An 11,214-nucleotide genomic window follows, 5' to 3' on the forward strand; every position below is an offset into this window, starting at 1 on the left:
TAGATAAGCCAAAACGCTGATGGGACCGTAGGAAATCTCAGGGGATCACTGTATATATGTATATCTGGGGATCTTTCATATTACAAATTTTGCCGCAATCCAGTGTATTCAGTACAAGTCATGTTGCAAGACTAAGAGCAAAAATAGCACATTTAACTTTGAGGTCACTGAGGGTCTGAGTTTTTTTGTGCAATTTAGCATGTTTGGTAATCCAGTCTTATAGGCCAAATGGAGCAAAATTGAGTTTCTGCATTTGCATGCCTGCAGGGGGCGATGTTGCACACGAACACTGCAGTGCGGGGACTCCTGCAGCTGCAGATCAGATGTCTCAACCTAAATTACTGACTGACGACTTTGTTTTAATGACTCATAAAGGCCTCATTTTTCTGCACTCTTGTTTGTGACTTGTGCTGCTTCGTGTTAGACTGAGCGATCCTAATCCAGAGATCGTGTCCATATGCGGGTCTTTTTTTGTGTGCACATGCATCTCTGTTCCTATGTTTAGGGTGTTTGAGTTCCTGAGGGTTATCAGGTCAGTGAGCTGAACGTCTCAGGGCATTATGCTGTGTTAGTGTCATTATGTGACTGAGGCTGATTATGGGTGTGCAGACTTTTTCTATCAGACTTGTTAGATCAAAGCATTTGCCACTCAGTACACACACACACACACACACACACACTATCCTTTACACTACCATTCTCATTGCTGTATCTCCCCCTCCATTCTATCCAGACTTTCAACAGGGCAATAGCATGCTCTGTAATTTTTGCCAGATGTTGAGCGCCTCCCTTCCTCCCCTTGCCTGCCTCTGTTCTTAGCGCTCCCAGGGTTTACTGAAACCGTGAAGGTTCTCCCAGCCCTCCTTCCTTTCCATTCCTGCGTTGCCCCTCCCCAGCTTGTTCAACACGCTGGCCTCAATAACGAAACGTGACCCCAGGAGGTCAGGCAGCAGCTTTCCCAAAGCAGAGAGGTGCTGTTAAAACCACTTTTCCCATGTTGTGTGAATTGTACTTGGTGCATCCAGCACCAATGGTGCAGCTGTTCGGATATGCTATATTGCAACGATTTTGATGATGTTAATAGTAGATATCATGAGTACACTAATGATTAGCAAAAGAAAAGAAAAAAGTGTCCTTGTGTTGTTTCTGTCCATGCCGGCCTCCTTTTTCTCCCGCGTGTGATGGGAACCAGCTGGGGGAGCCGAACAGGGGAGCATGGGAATGTGGACGACTGCAAACATGGGAGCCAAGTGTTTGTTTCACTCTTCCTCCAGCATTTATCCTTATTTTGGCACATGCAGAGTGTGTTCTCATCATCACATGCTCCGCTCAAAGGAAAGTCTCTTTCACCATCTTTCTCTAATTGCAGAAACAGACTCGTACATCCCCTCACAAACATTCAGACATGCACACCGTTAATGCACAGTGAGCATGGAATAGATCTATAATCCCCGGCTCCCGCTGAAGCACTTAACGATCGCAGCAGCTGTTGATCATGTAAACCCTCCTCACTCGCACAGCGACACATGTACACAATCCCACCTCCACAACCACGCTTTTCTTACACTTTTGTTTTGCTCTCCTGCCTCCATGTGTGCATTTTGACACTGAAGAAGATCCCTAAGAATACAGCGGGCAAAAGTCTCGACAAATAAACCTATATGGCATCTGTTCTTGTGCTTATAAACCTGGAAAAAGCACACATGCACAGACGCAGCCACACATGCTTTCTGGACTTGCCACACGCACACATTTATTTGAACCGTTTCCTGGCGATTAAGGCACTCCTGCATTTCTAATCTGAACAACATTTAATGCAGCCTACCCCTTTACAGTGATTGCCAAGATAAGGTTTAGATATACATTTGTTTTGTGCTGTATTACATTAACAGGGGATCTCCCATCAGTTGTTTCTCTGATCCAAGATCTGCAGGGAAACTGAGATACCGAGTTCCCTGCACTTAGACACAATAAGAGGCATTTGTTTTTATAGGTTTGTGTCTTAGAGTGAAGCTCATTAGTTATTCTACTGTAAGTTCTGCTTTGTTTGCTGCACTTTGTACAGTATATGTGTGGAATACATCATCTTTATTCCCTGTGTAGTATGTCTATAATAAGTCTATGCGTGGGTGTATCCAGTGAGATGAAAAGTTTTTACACACTGCTTGGTCATTTCTTCATCTGTTTGGGAAGTAAAACGGCATCAAGAGTCTTTCCTTTCTTGTTTGGAAAAATTTCACCCACTCTTCCTGCAAAATGCATTTTGCGCTGTGCGATTCTTTGGTGAATTTGCAGATGGTTTCTTAGTTGTTGTTTTTTTTGTAAAAGATCGTTTAGGTTGCTTTGACTTTGAGGGTCATGTTAAAACCTTCAGCTGCAGCTTCCTGAGGTGGTCCACTGTGGATTTAGAGGTATGTGTAGGATCGCTAGCATGTTGAATGATGCCAGACAGATAGTGTGTTATTTGCCTCCAGAAAGTTCATTCTCTAATAGACTCTTCCAGCGTATTTCCCCCCATGCCATTGAATGCAACACGAGCCTAAAGTCTGACCAATCCACTGCTGTGTTTAACAGCTGAGGAGGTGCTTTTCTCATGAAATTCTGCATCGTTTTTTCTCCAAATATACCTTTGCTCTTAGGTAAGATGCAGCGATCAAAATTTGACAAATAATCGGCTCATTTAACATGAATACTAGTTCAAAGTAAGCTGTGGAAAAACCCTCACAAAAGCAGGTCACGGGATGGTCAGATGCTGCACTGCAAAAAAATAGTTAATTCCCTAAACTGAGGTCACGCAATGATGAAATAATTTCTGAGAGAAGGACTGAAGAATTGTTTCTCAGAAGTTTATAAATGAGTTTATAATACAGTTGTCATCATTCATTAAACTCAAAGATAATTCCAACATTTCTCAACTGAATGAGTCCAACAGCAAGTTGAAAAAGCAGATGCTCATACACAGACTGTTGCCGGTAAAAGGTTGGGATTTTGTGCATCTGGGGTTTCAAGAATGAAATGCTTAAATGCAGGTGGGCATTGAAAAGAAGTCCATCTTCGGCTAAAATAATTTTCCTCAGTCATATTTTTGAGACACATTAAAGGGTTGTGTTCCCAAATTTCTTTCTTTAAGTTCTACTGCTTTATGATGGTCTCAACTTGTCCACGTTTTCTGTTGTCGACAATGCTTTTGTCTCCCGTGTGCCGACTCGTTTCGAAGCCTTTGTACATACCACGCTGTCGCTATCAGCAGATAAAGCGTGCCAGCTGTTAGTGAGCCATGAATACTCAAACTCTCCACTCCCCTGAGCAAAAGGGCTCAAAGAAATGGGTGAAAAAGAAAAAGAAGATCTTAAATGGAAGTGTTTTCGTGAACCATTCGGCATACTGCCACTTGGACGCTCTAACAGATGGGTAGAGTGTGCTGGAAATAATTGCAATAAACAATGTTATTGCCATTTAAGTGACTGTTTCGGGCAACACATAATTTATAAGATGAGAAATAAGGAGCAATGCATCACTCTTGGATGACACAGCCTAATTAGGCTGCAGCACATACATACATGCACACAGTTGTCAGCGGGTGACCTGGATACTCTTTAAGTCACACAGACATTCTAGCACACTAAAAATCAGGTTGATTGGACATTGAGAGGCCCGTTGAGAACAGCCTTTGTTGCGTGCAGACACGGAGACGGGAAGCTCTGTACAATGCTCTCAATAGAGGCTGTTTTTTCAGTCTCTTTGTGAATCTGGGTCAACCCTGAAAACCTCTGTCATGATCAGCCTCGCTATGCTCTCACTTTCTCTGTTCTTCTTTTCTTCCTGCTTCCACCTGTCATTGTTTTTTTCCCTGTCTTAACCCTCTCAGCAATGTATCATTCAGTCTTACTCCCCTCTGCATTTTGTAATGATTGATTTTTTTTTTTTCCTAGTGTTACACCGAAAACGCCGGTCTGTGCCGTAAAAACCTTTTTGTGCATTCCTTTTAACTTTGAGACGGACCAGGTGACTGCCATTAAACAATCGTGCTGGTCCTGCTGTGTCTGCTTTCTCGATGTGTGTGTTCCCCTGGAGAAGGGAGAGGGAGCCGAAACAGACGTGGATCCAGGAGGGGGAGAAGAGGAGAAATACAATAGAGATACGGTCTGACAGGAAATGACCTCCCAGAGAGAGGGGCTTCCCCATGGGTTCTATTTCCCTCTGTCTCTCATAGTCACTCAGCTCTATAATGTCTGATGATGTCCACCAACAGATATGCATGAGAATGAGGCCGGTCGTGGAATGCTTTCAGTGTGTGCTGGGAATGCAAAGAGCTGCTGCAGTCATGCATTAGCTCTGGAAACCATTGCATCACCTCAGTCTCAAGAGTGCTTGGAAAAGCACATGTGAGTGTGCTCCTGTATGTGTGTGTGTGAAGTTTTCTTCTTGAGAGAGCTGATGGTCCCCGAGGTTGACAATGATCAAGTCGCAAACTTAAGGAAGCTGAGAAACGAAAGAGATGGATGGGCAATTGAAAAAGTTAGCCTAAGACAATGAAGAAAAAGTCAAATCTGTCTACCCAAATCAAGGAATAGTAATGGGTCATTTAAATAGGTGACATTTATGCTTTATTTTAGCTTAAACCAATCAGTTTTTTTTTATTTTTATTTTTTTTTTATTTTTTTTTTATTTAAAGGCACACACAGGCAAAGTATGCCCCGAGGACCAAAAGTGGCCCAATGACCACATCAGTCCGACCTGCAGTGTTGTCGGATGAAAACAAACAAAAAAAAGTCAACAAAAATATGTATTTTAATAGGAAATCTTTAGGCAGAATCTATACTACATTTCACCCTATTCTATCACTGAATATGGTGTGCATTTCGACTAAAATAGACCAGATGTTTTGAAGCTGTGATGGCAGAACTTAAGATAAGTGCTTTAGAAAGAGAAGTGTACTCCAAATGTCGAGTTTAACTAAGCGGAAACATCAAAATATGTTGTCTGGTTGAAAAGCATCTTGACATGCCAAGGGAATATCGCTGTGTTTAAGAAGTACAGCAGCAAAGGATGTTTTTCAACCACTAACTAAGCGAAAACCTGGTCCTTGTGGGGAAAAGAAGGCAAAGCCGGAGAAAGTCCTCCAACTAAATTCCCGGGGGGGATATCTTTACTAAGCTGTCAACACAGTGTTGATTTCTTGTTGAGAACTGGTTGATTTTTAGCTTCTTTGCTTGACCAACTTTTCTATCCGCAAAGAAAGAAGACTGTATTCATACCCACAGGGGAAATTCACTTCTTAAAGCAGCAAGAGTGAAGAAAAACATCAAAATGGTTCTAAAAAAAACCTAGTGTGTTTATAACACCAACCTTTCAAAAACACAAATTTGTTTAAACATTCATGTATGTTTTTGGTTGTGGGCTGAAGGAGACATTATCAAGATCAAAGGTACTCCTCCAACATCATATGAGGTATACATTCATGGCATTTGGTGTTTCACATAAAATCCCAACAAAATGGAACTATGGCTGAACGCTGCCAACAAGAAGCCACCAGGACTTGATACAGCGGGGTTGAGAGCTTCTTCAGCTGAGGATTGATTGTATGAATTTCTATTATAGATGAAAATGTCTCATTGAGACTGACCCGTAGCAGGCTGGATTCCTCCCCTATACTCTGCTCATGTCAGTAATATGACACTGTGGTGGTCACCTGCTCAATGGGTTACGAGAGATGCTCACAAGATGAAGGCCTGGGTTGGACCTCCGGAATGAATGTCCCTTTTCTGACTGTTAATCCCATTGAAACCAGGGCTAAATGTGAATGTTTAATAAGAACCTCCAAAGATTGGCATTAAAAGGAATAGATTTTTGAACCAGCTCTGGACGTCTTTACCCTGATGACCATTAATTCACGCCCATTTGGGATTCAAATAATGAAGCTTTTGTCATTGTTTTTGTGTAAGCCACAGGTGCACTTATGCCTGCATGTCAAGAATATCTCCACAGACCGGTGCTGTTATGGCCTCTTGCAAGCCGGTTCACCGGTGTTTTTGACTGAAACCCCTGTCCCTTGTTCTCAAACTATGAACTGTCTTTCACAGTCACTACATTTTTTTTCTCCTTGCAATTTTAAAAGGAAATCAGAATCAACCACCTGTGTCAGTTTAGCATTATTTTTATATCTCCCACACATTACAGTTAATCTTAACTGTGTCTCCTTCATTGTTGTTGCGTTGCTCCACTCATTTATAATATGTCCTACATGAAACCATTACAACTCAATTCGATGAAAGAGGGAAACAAAGACTGGTTAAACTGTCTTGTGTCACAGACTCCAAGCTGTATGTCCAAAACAACCACTCAACCATAAAGAATATGGTAAATGGACTGTACTTGTATAGCGCTTTTCTAGTCTAACTGACCACTCAAAGCGCTTCTAACACTACATGTCACTTTCACCCAATCGCACACACTCATACAGCACGTCTACATCTATACACACTACGTGCTTTATAATCATTCACACAAACATTCATACACCGACGGATTTATCGGTAGGCAACGTGGGGTTCAGTGTCTTGCCCAAGGACACTTCGACATGTAGCCCATGGAAGCTGGAGTCGAACCACCGACCTTCCGATTGATGGGTGACTGCTCTTCCTCCTGAGCTACAGCCGCCCACAATATACTGAATACTGAATGAATTTTTGTGTAGCCTTTGTCGCTGCAGAAGCACTCCGCCTCTGTTGGCCATAAATGTGCAGATGTCTTGGCCGTGACGTTGCCTGCTATGAGACAGGCCCGGAAATCTCTACATACAGTGAAGAGAATCATTCCTCTGTCTGCAAAAGTATGCACATATGCTTCACTCATCCTGCATGTAGACTGCCCTTCCCCTATACTCTTAAAGTTTGAGATCTTTAACTCAGATTTGGCACCCTTTACCCACCGGTGTAACACGCTCTTGTCGTCCTGAATTCCTCATCTACAAATGTGAAACATCTGTGCTCCAAATGGCCCCCAACAACAAAAGGGCGAGTTAATGAGAGATTCTAAATTTGCAGTTACGCCTCGTGTGCGGGGATTGTGTGATCCTACAGAGTGCATGCAGGCAGGGCTGGTGTGTGTGTGAGTGTTGCCTCTGCTGGGAAGACACCAGTGGGCTGAAAAACACGCTTCATACTCAGTTATACTCTGTCATTCTTATAGCTTTCACAAAAATAAGGGCATTGTGAACTTAAGTGCTTCAAATCTTGTTCCATGAGTGACTATCGTTTGCTCCAGATCGACTTGCCAAAATATTTTGAAAAAAAGAGAGAAAGAAAAAAGAAAAAAAGACTCAGGGCATCTCTTGGGATTCCGCGGGAAGTATATCTTCCTGTCTGCTTTGTCCATACCAAAGATCCAATCCAGATCTCAGACCCCATTGGCCGCCGGGGGCGCGCACTAAACTCGGTCACAGGGTTTCTCAGCCTCCGTCTCTCTCTCACTCTTTCATTGCGTGTGTTTGATCACCTGCGTGCACGCGCAAAGTTCTGGATCTCGTGCGTCAAATAGAGTGCACATCTGGTTCTGGCAGGGTCGTAGAGTTGCGGGGGAGGGACTTCTTGAGTGTGTGTGTGTGTGTGTGATAACTCAGCGTCTGAACTCTATAATTCGCTGCAGATGGCCACTTGTAGGGATGGATCTTTTACTTGGGAGGTGAGCGCTTCTTCCGACAGCATCAGAGCGCATTGGACTAATTAATTTAGTCTATAGATGCTGCAGCTCAGCGATTGGGCCATGTCCTTGAAGTGTGAAATACTTTATAGGACAACAAGTGAGTTATGGAGGAGTCGGTCTGCAGCATGACGGCGGAGACGGGCGACTGCACCTGAACAACGCAAAGCGAATGCCGCATCAGATTCTGGCTGTGCCAGCCGCGCCACGGGGATGGAGACCAGCAGTTTCCTGGCGGGAATGTGCTTTTTGCTATTGTCGCACAGTGGGTTTTTATCATCTTCACCGGCGGTGGATGTTTGTCCCGAACGCTGCGACTGCCAGCACTCGCAGCACCTCATGTGCACCAACCGCGGGCTGCGCACAGTGCCCAAACCCGCCGCGCGGGTGTCTGACGACACGCTGATCTTCAGCCTCGGGGGTAACTTCATCGCCAACATCTCTGCCTTCGATTTCACACGGTATGGCAACCTTGCAAGGTTAAATTTACAGTACAATCAAATCGCAATTATTCACCCCAAATCATTTGAGAAACTGACCAAACTGGAGGAGCTATACTTGGGACATAATCTTTTAACCGCTATACCCGCTGGAACTTTACAGTCCCTGAAGAAATTGACGATTCTTTATGGAAATAACAATGCCATTAAGAAAATCACACCGGAGCTCTTTTCCAACTTGGATAATCTTGTTAAATTGCGCCTGGATGGCAATGCAATTGAAGTTCTGCAAGACTCGGTTTTTAAAAGTCTGATCAGCCTACATTATCTTCATCTGGAACATAACAAAGTGCAGCACGTCCACAGAAACGCGTTCTCCAAACTGACCAACCTGCGCTTTCTAAACCTGGCCCACAACAAGCAGTCCGCCGTGCGCAATGTCCTCACTTTTTCCCAACTCAGAGCACTGACAACTTTGGTGCTGTCTGAAAATGAAATCCAATACATCGGAAACCATGTCTTCCAAAACCTGAAAAGGCTATCTAAGCTCTCGCTTAGTAACAACAGAATCTCTCGGATGGAAAGCGACGCTCTGAGGGGACTGTCGAGCCTCAGGGAGCTTTTGATTGACGGCAATGAGTTGGTGGAAATCCCCGCCGGTCTTCTTGACCCCCTTGAGCGCATCGAGGAGCTGGACTTCAGCCGCAACCGGATCTCTAACGTGGACACTTTGGCCTTTTCCAGACTTAAACACCTGAAGGTGCTAAAGCTAAAGAACAACTTTCTCACCAGTCTGTCCGGTGACATTTTTGCCATCAACAGCGTGCTTTACGACTTGGACCTCCATGGCAATAACTGGACATGTGACTGTCGCCTGGAGGAACTCAAGAGATGGATGACTGCTGTGCATTCACAGGGTAAACTGTTGAGTGTATTTGTGCGATGTCATTACCCAATAACTCTGAGAGGGAAATATCTGGACTATGTGAACAACTCTCAGCTGCAACCCCTTGGCAACTGGAGCCATTTGTGTGAGACTGGTACTGGGCCTGAGGAGAGCCGGGGAGGGGGTGTACTAGTGAAAGTGGAGAAAGTGAGAGAAGAGATAAATGCAAAGAATGGAGAGTGGATAGATACAGAGGGTCAAGTGGAAACAGAGAATAGGAATAGAACAGAATTGGGGGAAAGAGAGGGTTTGAGACAGGAGAGGAGGGATGGGACAATGATGAGGAGAGAGGGGGATAAAAGAAAAAGAGAGGGACAAGAAGAGGGGGGAGTCGAAGGAAACCTGGGAGGTCCAGAGGTGGCAGAACATTTGTTTATCCTGAGACAAAAGAAACCAAAGAGTGAGTCACGAGCTGCTGCAGGGACTGCTGGGAGGCGTGCCAAAGGGAGACGTAGGTCAAATGCTATTTCAAAAACTGATCCATCAGTGACTTCTACATCGAGTCATGCAACAGACATCAGGCTCAGTACCAGTCCTCCTGCTCAGTCAGGAGAAAAGTTTGATCTCCTGAGGTCAGACCAGGAGGAGGATCTTCCTGTAATCGCAGATCCTTGTGTGTTCAACCGCCATTTCATCACTAACGTGTCAGTGGATCAAGTGACGTCCAGTACTTTCACTGTACATTGGACCACCAGGGATCACCACCCCTACACACCAGCATCCAAGCCAGGCCTAGATGAAGTCCACTATCGGGTTCTGTTTGACAGGTTTGGCACCCCAGATCGTTTCCCCCGCTACGTTTATGCCCAAGCAGCAGCTCGCTCCGTAACCCTTCGAGAACTCAGCTCAGGTGTGACCTACATGGTCTGTGTGGAAGGAGTGGTCGGAGGGTCTGTGTGTCAGGTTGCGCCCCGGGACCACTGTGCAGGACTGGTCACTCTCCCTGAGGGGCTGAGCCCTGGAGCCACGCTGACCTCTGACCTCCAGATGGTGACCGTGGCAACACTGGCTGGGAACGCCGTTCTGCTCCTTGTCATCGGTGGGGTCTGGCTGGGGCGGAGCCTGAGGCGAAAGCTGCAGAGGAGGAAGTCAGCCGTCCACGTGCGCCACATGTACTCCACCAGGAGACCATTTCGCCCCCCTATGGCAACTGCCTCCCTGTCCACTGACTTCACCAGCTTCCAGAGCAGTCGACCAGCGCGACTCGCACCATTAGAAGAAGGAGACCTCATTGAGTTCCCTTGTGATCGCTTTTTAGACAACTGTAGTGCTCGCAGAGACGGGGACATGCAGAGATTCTCTGACTAAACTCCCTCTAAACTCAGCCCTAGAAATACTGACACTGTACAGCATATACACATGTGAATTTGTTTGTTTATGTCTTTGCTCTTCTCAGCAGGCACACTGCCATATCACATTATAAGCACGAGGTTTCCTTGCAGCTCCAACTCACAAACTCACAATGCAACTTCTCTGAGTTGTAATGACTGTAGAAGAGCTGAGCTCAGGAGGTTCTATTCAGGCGCCAGAGGAAATCCACTCCTTCTGACTGCCCCTTCCTGCTTTGTGCCTTTCCTCTTTCATTTCCTCGCACCTGTGAGTGTCTCTGAACATTTTATGTGGTGGGAGTGCTTGTGTGTATATGAATATATATATATAACACTGATTTCAACGATGGTGCTAATTCTGAGTTTGCAGACGTCATATTGTCGCATATTTGTACAGAATGTAATGATGGCTACTGGCTGGCAGGAGAAAAAGAAACCTTTGTTTTGTACCACACCTATTATGTTTTATACTTTTTTTATATGGCACTTTGTATCATTTTGCATTACACAAGGAAGTAAAATCCCCAACAATGTGACTAATTTGTCATTTCAGTGTTTTTGGATGGTTTAGTGCTGTAACAGATGCTGCTGACTATGGTTGCAGTGTCATATGTGAGACACTTACTTTGTTTGGCAAAACGGCCCCTAAAAAGTATACTTCCATGGATGCAGGGAATATAAAATAAGTAGTCAGTGCTCCATATACACAAAATAGAGGTTCTCACAAAATAATTAGAAGGAGAAACATTAAACATCTCGGTGTCTTCAGTACCACTATATTTATTAACTCGTCTTTTTG

At 44.6% G+C, this 11,214-nt stretch overlaps 1 protein-coding gene across 1 annotated transcript; it reads left to right on the top strand.

Annotated features, from left to right (window-relative positions):
- Window positions 1–7,553: 7,553 nt before the first annotated feature.
- Window positions 7,554–10,932, top strand: tril (TLR4 interactor with leucine-rich repeats). The gene has a single exon (XM_075449498.1). It carries the CDS (start codon window positions 7,915–7,917, stop codon window positions 10,393–10,395), a length of 2,481 nt encoding a protein of 826 aa, XP_075305613.1. The 5' UTR covers window positions 7,554–7,914; the 3' UTR covers window positions 10,396–10,932.
- Window positions 10,933–11,214: the final 282 nt, after the last annotated feature.

The sequence above is a fragment of the Odontesthes bonariensis genome, chromosome 18, assembly GCF_027942865.1.
Source record: "Odontesthes bonariensis isolate fOdoBon6 chromosome 18, fOdoBon6.hap1, whole genome shotgun sequence".
Classification (NCBI taxonomy): Eukaryota; Metazoa; Chordata; class Actinopteri; order Atheriniformes; family Atherinopsidae; genus Odontesthes; species Odontesthes bonariensis.

What these genes read in the sequence shown, in the direction of transcription:
- tril (XM_075449498.1), top strand. Translation starts at nt 7,915, where the DNA reads ATGGAGACCAGCAGTTTCCTGGCGGGAATGTGCTTTTTGCTATTGTCG.